The sequence below is a fragment of the Candoia aspera genome, chromosome 2, assembly GCF_035149785.1.
Source record: "Candoia aspera isolate rCanAsp1 chromosome 2, rCanAsp1.hap2, whole genome shotgun sequence".
NCBI classification, from domain to species: Eukaryota; Metazoa; Chordata; class Lepidosauria; order Squamata; family Boidae; genus Candoia; species Candoia aspera.
The window spans coordinates 159874304-159896890 of record NC_086154.1 but is presented as its reverse complement, the minus strand read 5'-3'; the positions used below and the strand labels follow the sequence as shown (position 1 = coordinate 159896890).

General features: G+C 39.7%; 1 protein-coding gene across 1 annotated transcript in view; it reads left to right on the top strand.

Moving 5' to 3' along the window:
* POLQ (DNA polymerase theta) overlaps positions 1-22587 on the top strand; it is a 65271-nt gene that overhangs the window by 28819 nt on the left and 13865 nt on the right. Inside the window, exons 13-24 of the mRNA XM_063294612.1 lie at positions 596-789; positions 1116-1240; positions 6006-6249; positions 7798-10148; positions 12035-12181; positions 12760-12953; positions 14644-14884; positions 15480-15673; positions 18599-18736; positions 20256-20430; positions 21117-21237; positions 22278-22393. Of these exons, the coding sequence (XP_063150682.1) occupies positions 596-789; positions 1116-1240; positions 6006-6249; positions 7798-10148; positions 12035-12181; positions 12760-12953; positions 14644-14884; positions 15480-15673; positions 18599-18736; positions 20256-20430; positions 21117-21237; positions 22278-22393 (4240 nt within the window). The remainder of the gene's footprint in view (positions 1-595; positions 790-1115; positions 1241-6005; positions 6250-7797; positions 10149-12034; positions 12182-12759; positions 12954-14643; positions 14885-15479; positions 15674-18598; positions 18737-20255; positions 20431-21116; positions 21238-22277; positions 22394-22587) is intronic.

Below are 22587 nucleotides of genomic sequence, written 5' to 3'. Positions count from 1 at the left end.
GAACCTTAAAGCATTGAACTGGAGGTTCAGAATGGAGACGCTGAAGCCATCTTATGAGACAACGTATTAGTGTTAATGGATCTATTGGAAGAATATATGTACTTGCACACTGGAGATTCCTCAGATTCACCTACAATACATGATTCCAGATCAGAGGACTCCTGTTCGGTCTTGAATCAGCTGCATGGGTGTTCTGCAAGATTATTTGTCCTAGTGGGCAAATTTGATTAATTTCTATGCCTGTTTAGATTATCTCTTGGTCAGAGCCTCATTCAAGTGCAAGGCTGCAGATACACTGCCCAGTCAACACACAGTGCTTCAGCAAACTCACACACTCTAACTGGAATAGAACAATCCTTCCTCCCCCCCCCCCATAAGCTAGCAGAGGGATTAATTAAAAAGCAAAGCAATCTCATGTGAATATTATGTATTACCCTCCTAGAGCTAAGTTAGGGCTTATAATAGTAAAACACAATTTCAGTCAACATAAGACCCAGTTCTTTTTATTGTGAAAAAATGTTGAGCATTTTTCCAAAGAAAATAAAATCTTGTAATTTGAAAACTCAGTCAATTTGGGGGGATTTTTTTTTTTTAGGTCACTCCTGTTTATGAAGACTGGGCCAAAATAGATTGGTACCAATTCTTTTGCTTGTGGGAGAAGTTGCCTTCCTCACTGAGAAGAGTAGCACAACTTGTGGGGATTGAAGAAAGTTTTTTGGCCTGTTCTGTGAAAGGCAACATCATCACTAAAACAGAGAAGCAATATAGGCAAATGGCTATCCACAAAAGGTAATGACTCAGGAATTAAGTATTTACTAATATATGATATGCTGTATGACAGTGCCCCAAGGCTTGTCTGTCATTTGCAGCAATGTCTGCTTGCTTAGCAGGAAACAATCAATGAATAAGTAATTATTACTCAAAAGTTATTTTCTTGGCACCTTTATAATGTCCACCTGTTTCACCCTACAGAGAAAAGTCACCCAGGATACAGTTGTCTTACTTTTTTCTTCCTGTTTTTCTCTTCCTCTTTACCAAATACCTGTTTGCTCACTTTTCTTTTATAGCAGATAGAATATCACATCATTGTATCTTAATTAATTTTATTAATACAGATTTTTTACAAGCTTGGCTCTCCTGGACTTAATAAATGAAGTTCCTTTAAAGGATGTTGCTAAGAAATATGGCTGCAGTAGAGGACAGCTTCAGTCTTTACAGCAGTCTGCCGCTACATATGCAGGTAAGAAATTACTGATAGATAATGCTCCAAATAAGTTTAATAAATCAATCACAATTTTTCAGTCAGTTTAATCTACTGGTATTTGGATACTTTATAAATGTACTTTCTCACCAAGCAAAACTGAAAAGATGAAAATTTCCATACTTACATCATCATCATTATATTCATTATCATTCTTCCATTATGGAGCACTGGTAAAGATTAAAATAGATGCAAGGACCATTTGTAGAAGTAATCCAAGACAGAGGGAATGTTCACAACATAGCTGTGACTGAGCAAGGTTTAGTGGTGAATGTGCCCAGTAACTCCTTTCTTTAAGCTGTGTTCTGCAAACCCAGTATCCTGACTACTTCCCCTTGGAAAGAACTAGGAAAAAATAGCCATAGACAAGCATTCAACAAACCATGACATCGTTTCTTGATTGATGGGGATTATCTGTAATGGTTGCTCCTCTCACTTGCTAAAATAGCCTGGAGTGTGCACATGAAGTTAGAAATAGATTTTCTCCCTGAGTTCCCCACATATGAAAGGGACGCGGTGGCACTGCGGGTTAAACCGCTGAGCTGTCGATCGGAAGGTCGGCGGTTCGAAACCGCGCGGCGGGGTGAGCTCCCGTTGCTCGTCCCAGCTCCTGCTCACCTAGCAGTTCGAAAACATGCAAATGTGAGTAGATCAATAGGTACCGCTTCGGCGGGAAGGTAACGGCGTTCCGAGTCGTCATGCTGGCCACATGACCCGGAAGTGTCTATGACAATGCCGGCTCCAAGGCTTAGAAACGGAGATGAGCACCGCCCCCTAGAGTCGGATTCGACTGGACTTTACGTCAAGGGAAACCTTTACCTTTACCTCCCCACATATGAAGGCTATCTGTGTGGTCACTAAGAGCTGACAACAACTTGATGGCTCATAATTATCTTCATCAACATTTGGGGAATAAACTATTTTCACAATTGTTCCTGCCTTGCTCTGCTATAGGAAACTGCCATTTGTGTGTTAATTTTTTCCTCTTTTTACAGTTTTTTATTTCTTTTTACTTTAGAAAACAGTGCTTTTCTTCTTTCATTTTTCTGTTGGAAAATGCCCCTTGAACTGTTAGTGTCACTTTGCTTAAATACAGGTAGTCCTTGGGTTACAACCATTCATTCAGTGACTGTTCAAAGTTATGACAGTGATGAATGAGGGGGATTTACAACCAGTCCTTGGAGTTCTGGCCTTCGCAGCGTCCCTGTAGTCACATGACCGTGATCTGGGTGATTGGCCAGCTTCCCACAAGCAAAGTCAATGGGGAAGCCAGCAGGAAGTTGGAAGTCACTCCTGCTCTTGCTGCTTTTTCACCTGCTCTCACTTGGTAGTGCCTGCCTGTGGCACTCGCCTGTGCTTCATAGTGCCTACCCACGGCACCCCCCTGCAGTACCCGTGCACCACCCACACTCCGTAGTGCCTGCCCATGGCAACCCACAGCACCTGTGTGTTCTCCTGTCGGCCTGCTTGCCTGGGACTCCCGCCTCTTACTGCTTAACAACCTGCACAGTCCTGGGGTTACAACGGCAACTGGGACTGCCAGGATTGCTGTCACTAAGTGATGCAGTCACATGATGTCACATTTTATGATTGCATCGCTTAGTGACGGAAATTCCAGTCCCAATTGCTGTTCATAACCTGAGGACTACTTGTAGAAAAAAACAATAGAACAAATACTTTGAGGATTTACAAAATAGAAAAATTACATCAGAATTTACAAGATGATAAAAGAAAAATCTGGGAGCAGTTTGATCCTGTTGGACCTGAGGAAGTGGACAGGATCCTACGGACAGTAAATGCCACCACATGCCATCTAGCCCCGTGTCCCTCCTGGCTAGTAAAAGCAGGCCGGGAGGTCACATGTGGTTGGGTCCATGCAATGGTTAATACATCCTTGGGAGAGGGGGTGTTTCCGGCGACCTTTAAAGAGGCATTGGTACACCCCCTCCTCAAGAAGCCATCGCTGGACCCTACTGTTCTGGACAATTTTCGTCCAGTCTCCCACCTCCCCTTTCTGGGGAAGGTGGTTGAGAAAGTGGTGGCTTTGCAGCTCCAGAGGGTCCTGGAGGAAACGGATTATCTAGACCCCTTTCAGTCAGGTTTCAGGCCCGGTTATGGGACGGAAACAGCATTGGTCGCACTTATGGATGATCTCTGGTGGGAGCAGGATGGAGGCAGTGCATCCATCCTCGCTCTCCTTGATCTCTCAGCGGCTTTTGATACCATCGACCATGGTATCCTTCTGGGGCGGCTCAGGGAGTTGGGGGTGGGCGGCGTAGTCTTCTGCTGGTTCACCTCCTTCCTCCAGGGCCGATCCCAGTCGGTGTTGATAGGGGAGGAGAGATTGGCCCCGCGGCCTCTTTGTGGGGTGCCACAGGGATCAGTACTCTCCCCTCTCCTTTTTAACATCTACATGAAACCGCTGGGTGAGATCATCCGTCACCATGGGGTGAGGTATCATCAGTATGCTGATGATACTCAATTGTATATCTCCATCCCAGGTGAAATAAGTGATGCCGTGACCACCCTCTCCGAGTGTCTGGGGGCTGTGGGGGCCTGGATGGGGAACAACAGGCTTCAATTGAACCCTGGTAAGACCAAGTGGCTGTGGGTTAATGGTTCTTCTGTATCCAGGACATTAACATCTCTGGTTCTGGATGGGGTTGCACTGCCCCAGACAGACCCGGTGCGTAACTTGGGGGTCCTCCTGGACTCACGGCTCCTGCTTGAAGAGCAGGTGGCAGCCGTGGCCAGGAGAGCCTTTGTGCAGCTACGTGCTGTGCACCAGTTACGCCCCTTCCTGGACCAGGAGGCCCTTCGAACGGTCACTCATGCCCTTGTTATCTCTCAGATAGACTATTGTAATGCGCTCTACATGGGGCTACCCTTGAAAAGTATCCGGAAGCTTCAGCTGGTCCAGAATGCAGCTGCGCGAGCTGTTTTTGGTGCCCCCAGAAGGGCACATGTAACACCACTGCTGCGCAAGCTGCATTGGGTACCAGTTTGCTTCCGGGTCCAATTCAAGGTGTTGGTTATCACCTTTAAAGCCCTACATGGCATGGGACCAGGTTACCTGAGGGACTACCTCTTCCCCATTACATCAACCCGTCCCACCCGATCGTGCAGAGAGAACATGCTACGGACCCCGTCTCTAAGACAACTTCATTTGGCTGGGTCCAGGAAGCGGGCCTTCTCCGCAGTAGCTCCCACCCTGTGGAACATGCTGCCCCCGGAGGTGAGATTGGCCCCATCGCTCCTGGCCTTTCGGCGGAGTCTGAAGACCTGGTTCTGCTGCCTCGCTTGGGGTGGAGAGGGGAATAGAGTTACATGGGGATGGTTGTTATAGACCACTCCTCCCACACTTGGACTGTTTTAGATGTTTCATCGCTTGGATTTTTATTCTTTATTCTTTATTTCTATTTATAGTATTTTTATAGTATTTTATTTTTTGTATTATTCTGTTGGTTTTAATCACTTGTAAACCGCCCGGAGGCCTCCGATGGGAGGAGATGGGCGGGGATAAATTAGATAAATAAATAAATAAAAAGGAAAAATGCTATCATTTTTGCAGGTCACATTGAATTGGAACAGATATTTTAAAAAAAATAACTTTAGCCCTTTAAGAATTAATATTAAATTCAAATCAGAAATCAACAAAACAGCCAAGTTGATAAGAATTATCAGTCAAATTATTAAGAATATAATAAGAATTAGCAAGAAATTCTAACTTATCTGAAACAGTAACTTTGTGGCCAATCAGACAAAGTCTAATGTTTTAAAACCTTATGTTACAAGAAACCCAAAATTCAGATGTGGCAGAAGTCTTTGTGTGAAATTATAGTCCATGAATGGTCCCCAGATTAAATAAATGTTAGTATCAAACATTTTTAGACAGAAGGTTACTTTGACATTGATGCATGTTTTCAAACCTTCAAGTCCTCTAAGTGAAAAAAAAGGAAAAGAAAAGTAAATACAAATACATACAATGCTGTTCTAAACAAACTACAGAGATTTCTTTGGCTTTCTCAGACCTAAGGAGGCGTATTTCCACAAAGTGATTCACTCTGCTTTGCATATCTGGGAAATACTGCTTTTCCATTGGGGTTTTTCACCAAATTGTAGTGCCATCAATTTTCCTCTCCTCAGGCAACAGAGGCCTCACATTTACTAATACTTAATTGATTTGCTCAGTTTTCTTCACATCAGCAATTTAGACAAAATGTGCATTCTCTGCTAGTACAAGGTTTTCTGAATGAGTTTCTGTGAATGTTAAAAAACCCTACTATTCGTCTTAAACAACACAGCACCTAGGAGAGAGGAAAACAAAATTTAGCAAAGACAAGTGTGCTCAATGGAGGTAAAGGGTCACACTAGTAATTATTGAACCTAAAAGCAGTATGCTTAGAAGTTATCTTTAGAGCGCTTGATTCAGAGGAAGTTATTCTTAGCACAGCCAGATAATATGAACACCAAAGCTTGTGTAAATTATTCAAGAGGTATCCATTCCCGTGCCTTAATCCAAGAAATCAGTTTTCTGCTTGACTGAGTAGTGTTCTTTCTCAAAGCTCTGTTTGTGAGGGATTTGCTGGATGATTTAAACACAGAGTAGATTAGTTCATGTGAGAGAACTAATGACATCTGAGAGTTTTCAGGCAGATTATTCACTACTGTAATATGGAATGGCAGATGCAACCTTCTTCCTCTTCTGTTTATGTTTTTAAACATATGTATTTTTATATTCCAGGGATGATTACCATTTTCTGTAACCGGCTGGGATGGCACAACATGGAAGAATTGCTGTCCCAGTTTCAGAGTCGCCTTACCTTTGGAATCCAGAGAGAACTTTGTGATCTTGTCCGGATATCTCTACTAAACGCACAGTGCGCTAGAGCTCTTTATAATGCTGGTTTCATCACAGTAGCTGATGTGGCTAAAGGGACTCTTGAGGAGGTGGAAACTGTTTTCAGAAATGCAGCACCATTCAGAAGGTTGGAAAACATTTCAGTATTGCTGAAGGTTACCCTTTTTGTTCAGTCAAAATTTACTATATTTAGCTTATGTTTTCCCACTTTTTTCCCTTAAGCATTGCAATGTGATACTCAAGTATATAATTTAGATTCCCTGTAGATATAAAATAAAACAGTATATACCCTTTTAGTTCATGAATTATCACTGATACAAGCTATTTGAACTCCATGTTCCTATACTTTCTGAGTCTTGTACGAGGAGTGGTAGCTTGAAAATTTTGTAGGTAGTCCTTATTTATTTATTTTTTAGTTATCATATTTTTATCACCGCCCATCTCCCCGACACGGGGGACCCTTGTCCTTGCTTAATGACCCTTATTGGGACTGGGATTTCCATCACTAAGCAATGCAGTCATTATGCAAAACATCACATGACTGCACCACTTAGTGATGGCAGTTTCAGTCGTCCTGGTTACGGTCGTTAGGTCAGGACATCACACTTCTCCTGCCCTGCCCCACCCGCCTGCCTCCCCCATCTCTGCCCTTTTGGCCACCCTGCATGCCCACACTGTCCTGAGCACCCAGACTGGCCCTTCATGAGGCAGCTGCTGGCTGCACGCAGCCTTCCTGCAAGGCTTCGGAAAGGTCTCATGAAGCCTCAGGAAGAAGGCCTCGCGTGGTCAGCAGCTGCTTTGCAAAGGGCTAGGCTGGGTGTGCCTTGTCAGCAGTTGGAGGAAGAAGACGGCGAAGGTTGGCTGGGGGCAGCAGGGGTGGCTGATTGCAGGGTGGCCAAAAGGGCAGAGATGGGTTGAGATAGGCAGGTGGGGGAAAGTTGAAGCATACATTGTTGTAAATGTGGGCAGGCTGCCAAGTACCCAGGTTTTGATCACGTGACCGCAGGGGTTCTGCAGCGGCCGTAACTTCGAGGACTGGGTGTAAGTACCATTCGTTCAGTGCTGTCATAACTTCAAACGGTTGCTGAAGGAATGGTCATTAAGGGAGAACTACCTGTAATATGTTTGTATCAATTGCACTCTCCCCCCAACTTCTTTTCTCTCATTTGGTTGTTGTCCCGCTTATTAAGCAGCTTTGCCAAAAGCATGTGCCTGGTCATGATCATGTCTGATTGCTGAATTCATTCAATCTGTAAATACTTTAATCTGTCATTCTTGCTTTATTCTAGTACTTATTTATTTATTTATCATATTTATTCACCACCCATCTCGTATAACAACGACTCTTTTCCCTCTTTACACTGACATGCACACTAATATAAAATCGACTTCTTGTCAAAAGTTCCTCTCATATGTTCCTTGGTACAAGTTCACCAGGCCTCCAGATACCTCCCTTGTTGCCTACCAGACTATCTTCTTCATTATATTTTACATTCATAAAAAATAGGGAAGGTGGTCTGAAGGGAGGTACCTGCATGTCTTCTGACAAGTGTTGCATAAAGATTTCTTATATTAGTCAAAGCTAAGAAGATATTGTATGAATTCCTTATACAGTATATGTTTAAAAATGAAAGTTAATTTTTTTTAAAAGATTGGCTTGTGTCCCTTGCTTTAGCACTCGTAAAGCAGTAGATGAAGATGAGCAAGCTGCCGAGGAACGCCTTAATACCCATTTTATCTGGATGTCTGGAATGAAGGGTTTAACCGAAGGTGAAGCAGCTCGTCTGATTGTAGAGGAGGCTAAAAGACTTTTAAAGCAAGACTTAGCTGTTTGGGGAGTGCAATGGAGCCCCAGTACCTCAATCTTACTGGATACATCTTACATATTTTCCACAAAGGAAAGTGTTATAGAAGGCCACTGGAAACTCAAAAATAGCCACAACAGGACTTTATCAGACACAAGTGTCAGTCTGCAAATTAAAAATACATCGTGTGTTAAACAAAAAAATAAGAGGCAGCTAGATGCTAATTCAGCAGAAGAGATTGATAATAAGGCTCCGATAGAGGAGATCCAGGCAGAGGCAAGAAATGCTGACTTATATTCTAGTGCCAAGAAACGAATTAATTTAGACAGAGATATGACAAATTCATGTGTGAAACCAATGTTGGATGCCAGGGAAGCAACGGAAAGTGCTGAAGAGATTATGAAGATAAGCTTGAAAGAAGGCACAAAAAACGATATTGCAACTAGACTTAAGTCAAAGGTTGGAATTCATTTTGAGCAATGTATAGATAAAAACACAATTGCAAAACCCAATGGGATGTTACAAGCTGCAAATATAGATGAAGTGAATACTCATACTGGCAGTTTTATAAGCAGTGTTGAATGTATTAAAAATGGTTGTTCTCCTGATTTGGATCTTGTCTTCAAAGAATTTGAAGAAAGCTTTCAGCTGGATACCCAAACAGATAGACTGCTACAACAGCAGATGGCAGATGAAACTGCTAACAAACCACAAATCAAAGACAGAAAACTGGTAACCAGTCTAGCACAGAAAACCTGCATTGGTATAAATAGTACTACTTCAGAAACAAATGCTGCATGTGTTAAGGATAAACTAGAGTGTGGAAGAGCACATTCAGCATTATTACTTAGTAAATTGTCAGATTTGGGACAGTCTCAAATTATGCCTGTTGAGAAATACCCAGGAACATCAGTTTGCTTGGAAACAAGCTGTTTTTCTGTCCGAGATACCCAGTTGGACAGCTTCTTAAAGCACTATCAAACTCCAAACTTAACAGAACAGCAGCTCACTGTTCTTCCAAATAGTATTTCCTTTTCTCTCGGCCAGTACCCACCCACTGTGGATATAAATGAAACAAATCTGAATGGAAGTGATAGTTTATTGTTTGATGGAGACTTTAGCCGCATAGGTGACTCCCAGGATGGTGATAATGATGAAATGATCATGGAGACAATTCCACAGCCGCTGGCTATCCCTCCTTTGTTCAGAGGTACTTCAGAATATGACATCCTGGGTGAATTGAAAACAAGACTGAATGAGGTTGTATCAAATGACACTATAAACCAAAAATTGTCAACAGGGTGTAATTCTATAATGTCAGATACTAGTTCTTTACATGAAGCAGAAAAATCAAATGGTAAAAGTTTACCTCCTTTTCGTAGAAACATTCTTAGCAAGATTAAAAATCTGAATAAGACAGCAAGTGTTAGACTAAAAAGAAGTGAAAAGAATGTAGTAAGTGAAATTCCACAGAAAGATTTTGTAGAAAAAAATGATAACCAAATGAACAAATTTGATAATTTACTTGATTTGAGTCCAGGAATGCAAGAAGCTTTAGACAACTGGTTAAGCCCCTCCAATGATAAATATGAAATGGGGCCAAAAAACAAACTGAGTTTTGTGTTCTCTAGGAATACTAAAGATTCAAGCAGTCCTGCCTTTTGTCCTGGTCAATGTGAATTATATTTGTGCAAAGATTTTAGCAGAAATTCTGTAACCAGAAGGAAGGATGATCAAAAGAACAAAAATGGAAGTTGTGTTTCTTGGACAGATGGGAACAAAATGCCTCTTTCAGCACTGAATGTCATGGAGTCTACTTCACAATGCAAAGAAATACCCATTGTGACAAAAACAAAAAATGTGAGCTCTACAGATAAAGTTCCATATCTTCAGGTCTTACAGATGGATAAATCTGATTTACACATACAGGGACAAGAGCTACAACATAAACCAGAAAATTCAGAACGTATTGAGCTTCCTCTTGAGGATAATTCAGTGATAAGTGAAGATTTTTCACTCCAGTTATCTCAAGATAAAGTTCCTCTACCATCTTGCAGTGCTGATAATTTCTCAATAATTGATGTGGCAAATGATAAGACTCTCTTCCAAACTTTCATTAAAGAATGGAAAACAAAAAATAAATTTTCTATCTCTGTGGCTTGTGAAAAGATAAAAAGCCCCATGTCCCACAGATCAGCTATTGGTGCAAAATTCAAGCAAGGTGAGTTCGTCTGCTGTGTTTTAGGTAGCTTAGAGATGAATGCTTTCAAATTTGCATTAATGTGGTAACTAGTCAATTTTTAAAGAAGCAACCATTTACAGATTCATTAGACAGTTCAATTAGAAGTTTGGAAGGAAACAAATTCAGAGCTTTTATTGCTATGCAAGAGTGTACAGATGTGTAAGATGAGGAAGTCCTGGCTTAGTGCCAATTTAATTATGGGTAACTGATAATTGAGATGTATTTCATATAAACATCAACCAAAAATTGATAGTCCTGCAAGCAGTAAAGCAGTAATTTCCATATATAGAATAAATTTAACACAGTATGCTTTATTCGTACACAGTGCACTTGCACACGCATGCATGAGCACACACATTGTATATTTTGCTTCCATTTTCATATAGACTAATGCCACTTATCAACCAAATGTCAGTAACAAACATGCTATATTTCTATCAAATTACACTATATTTTATTGGATCAAAATCAAACTAGATTCATACCCCTCATACATATGTGAGTCCAGTTAGATGAATGTTTATTACTGCAATGCTTCTAAAACACGTGGCTCTTTTAATACTATAAACCACACACATAAAATATTTGTTTTAATGGAAGTATGGAAGTATTGTATGGAAGTAAAATTTATGAATACTTAAGATACCATAAATATATCTGCTAGTGGCAACCTATTGAATTTATAGTTTGGTACTATGCTCCATCACAATTATTTTATTTAAGAAAGACTTCAGAGATGAAGACTTTTCAGTGTTAACATAAGTTAAATCAAAAAAAGGACAAAAGTTACACCTAGCTAAGCTAGGAAGAGACTGTATTGGGGTTATTATAATTTAATTTCTGTTCTTTCCAACCAATTAGAATGTTCAAAAGAAATTATGTAAGTGTGGCCAGGATTCTGTCCATCATCATAATTCTCTGAAAGCAAAACAGAATAGGACCAAATTTGGAATGAAAGCTGCCAAAGGAAAAATTGAATTCAAAAATTGGCTAGATCAGACCACCGGCTACAGAGAAAAATAAATTGCCCCCCTCCACCAAATCCCCAATGCTTTTCAAAGAGAGACATATGGCTGGGCAACAGCTCAGAATATTGCTGACTCTTCCATTTTAAGCCCATTTCCTCCTCATTCTCAGAAGTGTAACCCAGAGTAGGGGTGGATGGAAGGATCTGAAACTCTAAAGAATTGCAGACATGTTTTCCCTACCTTGTTCTTGTTTTTAGTTCCTTTTGTATTCATTTATACAAATGAATGTGTATGTCTGTTTGTGCATACTTTAGTGTACCTGGATTTATTAATTAAAATAGATTTAAACCCAATATAATAAATACAGCTGGTGTGGGGAGGAACAGAAAAAAACAAATCCAGGGACTCAACAACACAATTATAAAGAAGTTAACTGAGGGAGAAGAAGATTCATATGGCAAGGTGGTTGCTCTGCTGAATTTATGGCCTGCAGCTACTTTTATATCTCTACCTATTTTTATGACATTGCTGTGCTGTTAATGGTCTTGTGGTGCCACATCATGGCAACTATGCTGCTGAGTTAAAACATGCCAAACATCTTCCTATACCGCTATACAGTACTGCTAGAATTTACTGAAGTTAATCAAGCAGGACAGAGATGAAGGTGGCTACTACAGTTTAGCATATTTAGCATAGCAAAAAAACTGTTTCTTGATGCTGTCAGTGTTACTGAAATTCATCTTTGTACATGAGAATGCTCAGAACTTAAGTGGTGGTTTATATTTAACAATACCAAAATGGAAAGGCTGCTTTCTACATAAACTGTTTGGATGATTGGAACTGCAAAGGCTTAAAATTACTTTAGCCTGTTTCTATGCGTCTGTGGTTGCTGTGTAGGAAGTATGTCTCAGAAAATTCTCTGTGAGAATGATGGATTTCCTGTTCATGCCTGTGAAGACCTGCTGGTAGTTGGATTAGCTGTGTGCTGGGGTAGAAAGGATGCTTATTACATCTCATTGCAGCAGAACCCTCAAAGCCAAATTGGTAAGAATGTATTTATTGTCAGAGTGTACTTCGAAAGAGGCAAAAATGTAGTACATGTGATACAGTACTGTAGGGATTCAATATAAATAAATAAAGTTGTTAGTGTTTTTTTTAAAAAGTCAGGCTTTGTTTTTTAATTTATGTGGACCAAGATTTACAGAATGCTAACAAATTATATGGGTTTTTAGAGAGAAATTAGGAGGTGGTTTGCCTGAGCCAAAAAGCCCAGCATAGACACAAAAACAAAGAGAGGGAAATATCTTTGAGAGGCAGGTGACAAAAGGAAATCTCAGAGTTGGGAGTTTCAAAACCGTAGGAAATAGTAGGAGAGTTCAAAAGGTGATGGTGGGGAGGACATTAGAAAACTGAAAAGGAGGTAGAAATCATACGGAGCCATAGGGAATACATAGGTATATGTAGAAATGGCAGAGAAATATTTTCGGTACAGTTTGCAATAGAAATAGGGAAGAATTATTTCTGCTTCTGTATAACAAAACACATCCAAGTACGTGTTGGCATGCTTTCTCCCTTCTTGGTTTTTCTTGGGACTCTGATGTATGTATTTCCTGTCCTTTTAGAAGTAAGTTCCAGTTTGGCACAGCCTCCATTGGATCAAGACCTGTCTGTAGCAGAAAGATTGCAACATCTTAAGCTATGTCTGCAGGAGTCCAAGAGGGCATTTTCACTTGTTGTGTACAAATTCATTCAGCACTACAAAACTCTCCTGAAGGCCTGTGGCATCTCTTTGGCAGGATTTTTTGAGGACCCAAAGGTTTACTAACTTCATTTTTTATAATTCCTTCTATTTCTATAATGGGACTCAACCTGATAATCTAAAGATGTGTGAGGGAAGAGGATAACCTGGGAAGGAAGATGTTGGGGGAAGGAGAGAGCAACATAGTTTTCTTATAATAATTGTTACAGGTCTAGGTTATCTGTCAAGATTCCATCTAGCTCTCACTTCTTACAACTGCATATAAGAATCAATGCAGGTCCTAGCATGCAATTCCAAGGTGACTTGGACAGGAATTATCAGAGAAGCCTAATGAAGAAGTTGACATGCACATTCCCAGATACACTCCCATAATAATACTGTACCCTGAATTGACAGAACATCTAGTGCCTGGTTCACCTCTCATTGCCAATGGCTAACCAGGCAGTCAGCCAAACTGCCTGCAGTATTGCTGGGGAAATCTCCAAGCATCTGCAAGAAGCCATCCAGATCCATCAGGTTCCTAGGAAGATCATCTTAATCACTGTGTTCTGAAATCACAGGTGGCAGTTAATGTCATTTGGATCTGAAAGTGATTTCACCATAGTTATAGGCTAAGAGAAATGCTGTCCATGTCTAGGTCATTCCTCAACTGCTCCAAAGTTGGAGGTCCAGCATTGGCTGCCTACATGTATTAAACTCAGGATTACTTGGGTCAATCACTCTGAAAGCCATGAACTGCCACGCTCTGCCTGACCCAGTTGCAAAGACATGGATGTTGAAATCAATACCAACAGGCTAAGACTCCAACCCCAGTCTTGAGATGAGGTCAAACAGCATATAGGAATCCAGCAGAGCAGCCAGGGAACCAATAGGACTCCCAACTTGTCTGTATGGCCTGATATAACATAAAGACATTCATGCCCTACCCCCTCAAAACCAGAATCCTTTGTCACAAGCAAGTGTCAACACACACCCCTGCCTCCCCAGCCCTGCCTTTGAGACTTCTAATGGATCCACAGTGCAGGAAGGCAAGTCTCTGAGAGAGGATATCCCTCCCTCATCCATCCAGGTCATAGTAATGGATGTCCATTCCTCATGCTCATCCACAATCAGGTCATGGATTTACACAACCTTATTGCAAACAGACTGGGTGCTTATCATCAGGAGCTTGAAGACAAATGAGCCAAGTACCAGGATCTAGGTGTGAGGCTACTGGAATAGAAGTGGAGATTGGTACCAAACTGTCAATTTTCCTTCCCCTGTAATAGCTTGTGCCTTGCACTGTACCTCCCTCAGCCCATCACAAATGTAATATATCTGCCTACATCTCCCTTACACATCCTAGCTCTGCAATCTAATACCATTCAGATACTATTTAGGCACTTCACAGCATTATCAGGTGTCAGCAATATGGCCACCCATGTGGCACCCTAGTCACAAGATTAACAAATGAATAAATGAGGATTAGGTGCCACCCTTATTTAAAAGATGAATTATGTGGCCTGCTGTGTTATTAGCATAGAATAGCTGCTGAGTTCCAAGACCAGTGAAACAGAGTGACCATTGAAATCCATGCTTCCACCAATGAATTCTGGAAATCAGTGTATCCTATAAATCTGGCTCCTGAAGTAGGACACACGTGTCAACATTTTTGCAAATACTCTTGTTCTTGACTATGTTGTGTTTTTGTGAAAAATGTCATTTTTCCATTTTATCTTGTGAATACTGTACATTTTTCTTATTCTAGGTGGCATGCTGGTTATTGGACCCTGAATCTAAAGAAGATTCCCTTCACAATATGGTTGCCAATTTCCTTCCTCAGGATTTATTCTTGCTAGACAAAACTGGAGCAGGCCAGGGAAATCAGAGCCTGGGTCTCAGTGCCAGTGCAAATCATTCTGGACGTTACAGGGCATCTGTAGAGTCTGTTCTTGTCTTCCATATCATGGAAGAACTCCATGTTTTATTGGATAAGGATAACTTGCAAGGTAAAAAGGCTACAGGATTGACAGTACCATGTAATGAAGGGCATATAAAATTTTAAATTGTTAAAATCCAACCTCAGCTTCAAAATGATATGTGTAAATGTTGTAGACCGTTGTGTGAAAATATTATATTTTGCTATGATTAGAAGCTGCACTGATGGCCAAACATGCTTGCCCAGGGATGTAATGGTTTCAGACATCCACTTTTTTGCATCAGAACACCATAAGCATCAACAGAAAATGAAAAAAAAATGAATTGGGTGACACAGCACTTAATACCAAATGTTCTTTAGGGTCAGTGTAGATCCAGACCTTCTTATTTATTAGCTTTTAACTTTCTGGTTTATTTCCTGACTACTTGTTTATTTTTTTGAGATTGTAATAATGTGTTAGCTTTCCATTATTTGGAACATAAGCTCATCATTCTGCACTGTACACATATTCTGCGGAATATATGATTGAGGATAAGTTGGTTGGGGAGGCAGGAGGAAAATAAGAGCAAGTAGCAGCTTTCATTCAAATGTCCTGAAATGTCAGTCATAATATATTTTGCAAATGAAACTAAAATTGTGTTTTGCTTCATTTGTCATTATTATAGATATTTTTCATAAAGTGGAGATGCCAAATCAGTACTGCTTGGCCTTGTTGGAGCTCAATGGTATGGGTTTTAGCACAGTTGAGTGTGAGGCCCAGAAGCATGTTATGGAAGCAAAATTGAATGAGATTGAGAACCGGATATACCAGCTGGCCGGTCACAGTTTCTCCTTGACCTGTCCTGATGATGTTGCTGAGGTATTATGATGAACTTGTGTCAACAAATTATGCTTTGATCCAGAAATCATCAAAGAAATTTTGATTGGAAGACGTTTGTCACCTTTGTTCAACTAGTAAAGACTCTAATTGGTTTTGAAGAAAATGTTTTCTCAATATTAGTTTTTAAATTATTTTAAAATGTTTGCTCAAATTTTTCTATCCATTTTGCAGTATCAAATTTAGAACAAATGTTACTGGCCTGAAATGATTAGAAGTATATGTTACATATCAAATATAAGTCTGCTATCCAGAGAATTACAGAGTTGGATGGAGTAAAGAAGAGGTGATCAAGCCACTCTAGCAGGTCACTGTAAAAATTTGATGACAGAGTGAGATAGCAACATGCAAATTATTCATTTGCACTGACCTCACATGTGTAACTTGTGCCTGTGAATAATGCCTCTGCAAAATGGGGTGGAAAATCACAATCTAATGCAACTTTTTAATAAATACTTCATGGAATGCTTCTGTAGCTTGTAATTTCTTATTATTATAAACTTAATTTCTTGACACCAAATTTATTACCAGTGTTGGCATATGCCCATCCCCTTTGTTCCTCTTAATTCATCATTCCATAGACTATGTCATTAAAAATATAAGCATTCCAAGTAGAAGAGTTCATTCAAACCCCACACTCACTCGCACTGATGATGTCACCTAGCCGGGTAATGAAATGCCTGCAAGCAAACCACCAAGCTCAGAGAGCACCAAGGACTCCACAGTTCAACCCTGAGCTATATGTATATTCTCTTCTATTGGAGAGTTCATTCATTTACAGTACTGTAATCGTAGCTAAATATTTAAATAGTGAAACAAACATTCAGTAATTTTTTTAAAAAACAGATTCATCTCCCCATTCTTGGGGAGCCTTCTTGGATTCTCCTTGGTGTGGGTACCCAGTTCATGTTGCCTCAAAATGATTAGTCAGTACTTCTGCCACTACAGAGCACATTTGTCCTTTGCTGATTTATTTCATTGCTCTGCTTCTCTTTCATATTCAGGCATATTCAGAGAATCAATGCTCTTTTATTTTATGACTTAACACAGCCATGATTTTGGTCTGGTGCCCGCAATGTTTCCAAAATGCTTTTTGCTATCTGATCTCACCCCTATTATTGCTCTTATTCTTGTTAAATTCATATTCTGCATTTTAAAAACAGTACTAAATCAGAGATGTAGTTTATTTAAACAATATTTAAAGCCTAAAACTTAATAATTAAAATTAAAACTCCTCTAAAAATATGTTTAAAACTATTGATTCCTTAAAACTCTTGACACAGGACCTCAATATCATTTCAGAACAGATTGCAACGCCATCTGTCCTAACAAGCAGGAACCACGCCGAGATGAGGAATAGGTCTCTAGTGTTTTATTACAGCTACATTAGACAGAAAATCCTAACAAACTGAAGAAGCTTGAGAAAACCCATACAGATAAACCCCAAAAGTCAAGGCGGGTCTGTTCTGTGTCTCTTTGAATGACAGCTCAAATTCTCGCTACTACTCATGCGTTTTCCTCCCTGGATAGAGGCCCCCTCCTGCTCACCATCAGTGCTCATGACACCATCTCTTGATATTTTGAAGGGTCATGGAAGGACACCAAGTTACATTCTGATATCTCCAGGAAGAGTGTGTGTGGTTGAGCTTTTCAGCCCAGTTTTGGGGATATTTGAAGAATGATAGTGGGAGGCCTCTGGGAGGCAAATCACTCAATTTCTACTCTTTAAAACTTCCCAAAATAGCCTAAATTTTTTTAAATATAACTTTTATTGAAAGTTTTTACATAATTAAAAAATAAACAAGAACAAACGTATAAAAGAAAAGTGAAAAAAGAAGAAGTGCTAGAAACAGAGAAAAAAGAAAAGGAAGCAACTTCCAATCTTTACATAAGTTACACATTTTTATCATTTCTCCCCCTTTAGAACTATATGTTCCCTTCTTCCCATATTCATCCCCTTTTAATCAGCAAACCCAGAAATCACGAGTTCATTTTTATCCATTTTCAGCCAAAAAGTCCATAAAAGTACTTTTCCAGTCTTTTATAAAAACACTTATTGTTTTGCCAAAATAGCCTAAAATCTTACTGCTGAAATTCAGCCATTTTCAATGGCATGATCTTAATATGTTGGGGAGCTAGCCATGGACGCCATCCCAAAGTTAACTAAAAGGTGAAGAGATTCATCATAAGCTGTATTAAGCACTGTATATTGTAGAACTAAAACAGATTTACAATAATGCATAATGATAACTTTCAGCAAAAATTAAGAAAGCAACTTACCATTATTTCTGTATTATATCTCTTTGCATCTCAGTGATAAAAATCTATTTAAACCTGAAAGCGGAATTCAGACAAGAAATAAATTTTAATCAGAATGTTTGCATCATGTTAATTAATAATTAAAATTTAAGGGTCATATTCTAATTTTATATTCTTTTTGTGATTTCATGTTTTAATTATTCGATGCAAACATTTAAAAATGATCTTTTGCCAGTAATGGGATTTGTGGCATAGTTTCCTCTCTACTTACCAGAAAGAAGACCTTGCATCCCAATGTAATTTGACTTAATGCATAACCATGGTCTCACTTCAGAGTGGGGAGAGGGGACAGGAGGGAGAGACCCAAAGGCCTTCACAGCTAGCGAAATGGTTAGAGTGGACTGGGACTAAGAAGACCCAAGTTCAAGAGTACACGTAGCCATGGAAATTCCCTGGATGACTTTGGACAGAGCAGAAAACCATCCAGTCTACTCAGAAGTTGTTGATGAGGTGATTAAAACTGGAAGATAGGGTATTAGGCACTCTGTTTTCTGCTCACTGAGGAAATGTAAGATACAAATCTTTTTTTTAAAGTTGTGTTGAGCATTAAGATAGGATGCAGTTGCATGATGTTGTATTCTGTTTCAGGTATTGTTTTTGGAGCAAAAGTTGCCATCAGATGGGGAACTAAAAATGCAAAGAGGCAAGAAAATGTTGGGTTGTACTAGAAAAACAACAGCAAATAGGAATCGAGCCAGGCTGAGCAAACAGTTCAGTACAACAAAGGTATAGTTTTTATATGATGTAACTGGAATGATCATTTTACCCCAAAACAGGGATTATATATCTGCTTTGTTAATAATTTCTGACTTACATGATCATCCAGAATTTTTGGAAGGTCAGCTTCTTCAAAATCCTCTGGAGGAATCCCATTTCAAAGTTCTCAGTCCTGAACAGCTTATTTCCATAAGCAATTCAATTGCCTACAGTATTTAAATTCCAAAGGATTACAGTTATATGGTGCTTGATTCATTGTTAATTTCATCCTTTACTTTAAAAGCTCAAGAACCGTATACATAAATACTCTCAATCATCACAGGAGTCCATGTCAGCCTTCCAATCTTTGTAAGGGTAAGATTCATCCTGAGGTGTTCTCCTGAATCCCATTGATAATGAAAATGTGAGTGATTATTCAAGCTTCAACTCTAAGCTTTCCCAAGAGCTCAAGGCAGCTTACTTGGGGATCTCCCTTCATTTTATTCTCACAGAAGCAAATCTGTGAGATAGGATAGACTCAGGGAAAATCACTGGCCCAAAGTCATCCATGGGTTTCCATGGCTGAGGGTGGAGTTGAACCTGGGTCTCCAGCACCTTTGCCACTGGACACAGAAAATGTGATTGATTATCCTCTTCATCGTTTTCCTGTTCAGTGTTTCTCAACCTCAGCAACTTTAAGATGTGTGGACTTTCAACTTCTGAAGGCATTTTGAATGTCTTCTTTTTGCAGTTCCATTAACACCCCCTTCCGCCCCCCATAGGTCATGCTTTCATACCATTTTAGCCAGTTTGACTACAATGCTGAAATTACATAAGACTAGTATTTCCACTGAAGCTAAACTCTTAGATCATGGGTTTCCTAATGGTTTTCACACTTTCCTATCATGATTTTTCCCAAATTTAATTAATCAGTAGGCTGATCCTGTTACATGAAATGCTTTCTTCTTTCAGTAAGCATCTCACTTAACTATTAAAAGTTTTGCCAGTTCCTTTAATCTTTCCTACACTTGGCTTACAGAAAGGAGGATGTTATGATGATACAGATTTCAGAAGTGACTCCTTCAGTATCTTCCTCTAGAATCTACAGTATTTGCCAAGGAGGGCACCATGTGAGACATATCTAATGTGGAAAAGATTTGTCATGTTGAAAGCTCCCTCAAAGAACAGACAGACTGACTGAGCCACAAAGCATTCTGCAGAGGGGAGTAGGGAATAATGGCCCTCCATGAGAGAAGAGTATAATTTACTCTTACCACTTACTAATCAAGAAAAGGCATTTTTATCACTTGGTAGTAAATAAAAACACAAAATTTTAATCCTAATTGCTAGGTTTGCTCAGGAGTCCTTGGTAAAAAAAAGTACAAATAAAGAATGTGCATTAGCTCACCCCTATCTGGAAACAGAAAAGTAGGCAATTAGGGAAGAGAGTATTCCAATGATTGTCCCAATTAAATGGTAGTGAAATCAAATAACAATCTTGTAAACACAAAAACAGTTAACTGGCTTGTCTCATTATTTATTTCTATAGGATGTTTTAGAAAAATTGAAGAAATTGCACCCTTTACCTGGCCTGATTTTAGAATGGAGAAAGATCACTAATGCAATAACCAAAGTGATATTTCCACTACAGAGGGAGAAACTTTTCAGCCCTGTCCTAGGAATGGAAAGGATTTATCCTGTTTCTCAATTTCAAAGTGCTACAGGTAGCAACTTATTATCTTAGCAAATTTAACAATTATTTGTTGACTATACCCCATTTTGGTTGCATGATAGCATCGTTTTCTGCCATTTTGAGGTAAGAAATATATGAAAACTGTAGCATGGTCTCTAAAATAAGCATGTAAAAGTTTAAAAATAAAGAAAACCACCACCTCTTGCCCTGAAAGTTTTAAAGGAATCCCCAGCCTCCAACCCAGTTCAAGTGAAGCCCTTTGAACCATTTTGGTTCAAGAGGAGCCCTTCTTTCTTGTATAGGCTTGACTTGTCTCCAAAGGTTCTTTAGTGTCCAACAAAACTAAACTCCTGTCACATCCTATCCATACATGAGATTTCTGAACTCTGCCTGTCTAGGTGGTCCTGTATGTGAAACAGGTAGCATTTCTGAACACATCTTGACACTCTTGGCCTTCAGATTGCTGTCTAACAGCCTAAATTTGTATTCAAGAACTGGCTGACTACACTTTCTAACTGCTGCCTCTTCCTCAGCTTTATGTAGCAGCATGTCTAGATAATGCATGATGTCTACAGTCTTTGCACTGCACAAGCACGCAATCCACATGTCCATCACAGACCCACCTTTTTGTGTTTCTGATGTCTGACTCAACCATGACTCCATCCTTCATCTTCCGTGCATCTGCCTACATTTAGCTTTGCCCATGTTTGTTTGCAGGTCGCATAAGCTTCAGAGAACCCAATATACAGAATGTACCTAAAGACTTTGAGATTGAAATGCCAACAATGGTTGAAGAGAGCCCACCTTTCCAAAAACAGCAGCATATTCTACGAAGCAGGTAAAAAAATATAGTACCTTACTTTTACTTTACTTATCTTACTTTTTTATTAGAACCTCACCCTAGTACAATTCAGCTGAGAGATAGTGACTGGTCTAAAGGAGCTGAAAAAGGCTGGAATCAGCACTGTGGGCAGATGCATTGATGCACAGTGGAAGATGAAAAGATGTGGAGATATTTCAACTTTTAAAAACAGTAATCCTTAGACTAATAGATGAATTGGTTTGATTGATTAGCCAATGTAAGACAGTTTCTGTAGTCCAGAAAAGATGATCTGGAGCAGTAGTGGTAATGAGAGCTGGAGATCCGAAAATACTGACAAGAGGGTGAGGAGCTTAGAGTAGAAGCTCTTGACTGCCTTTTCAACAAGGTTGGTCACTAGGGACGCAGAAGAAGGAACAACCAATTGCTGTTGAAGTTCAGTTGGATCTGGAAGGGTTGGAAGTCAGTTAAGGAGTGCCACAAGGCTTTTGGTGTGTCACAGAAGCCCAGTATGTGAGAGCCTCTGGGAAGGGAAGCGAAGCTTCATGGATAGACCTCTGATGACACCAGCCCTCCAGTTGAAGCTGTGACACCATGAACCAGGAAACAAGGCTTGCAAGGACTCTCTACTTGCCTCTAGTTTTGGATGCCCCCCTCCCCCTTGAAAGACAAGGAGTTGGAGGAAAGCCCTGGCTAATAACACCCATTAGAAATTCCTTAAAAATCCCCATAAATTTGGGGAGGCACTTGTTTGATCCCTTAAATTTCCCTGAAGCCAAAGAAAACTGGAGTGAAAATTTCCGCTTCATCCACTCTAAAGAAATGATACAATATGCCCCATAGGGCTATGGCTCCCAGGGAAGGCAAAAAATATTCCCCGAAACTGAAAAGATTTGCCACTGCTGTTTTTAACATTAATGGTATTAAGCAGCAAATATATTTTGCATTTATTCACTACACATATTGGATTTAGTTCCATTTAGTTTGTTTAATTAGTGAATCATAGAAATAAGTAATATGCCAGGTTTTAATTTAAAATATATATATATATTTTACAGACGTGGAAAACATTCTTCATTACCATGTGGACCTAAGATTCTAACTGAAGAAATATCAAACAGGAAGAAAATATTATTTTCTGTTAGCATGAGACATGCCTTTGTATCGTTTCCAGGTAATGCCTTAAAATTGTTTTATTGACCTCACCATTTGATAAAGGAAGAAATGCAACTGGAGGTAATAGAGTGGGAAGATTATAGCTTGCATTTCTCTGGCCATAATGTTGGCAAACTCTAACTGTCTAGGGACTATTACTAAAAAGCAGAGGATGTATAGAGTAATGCAAGAATATTATTCCAGCAATGACAT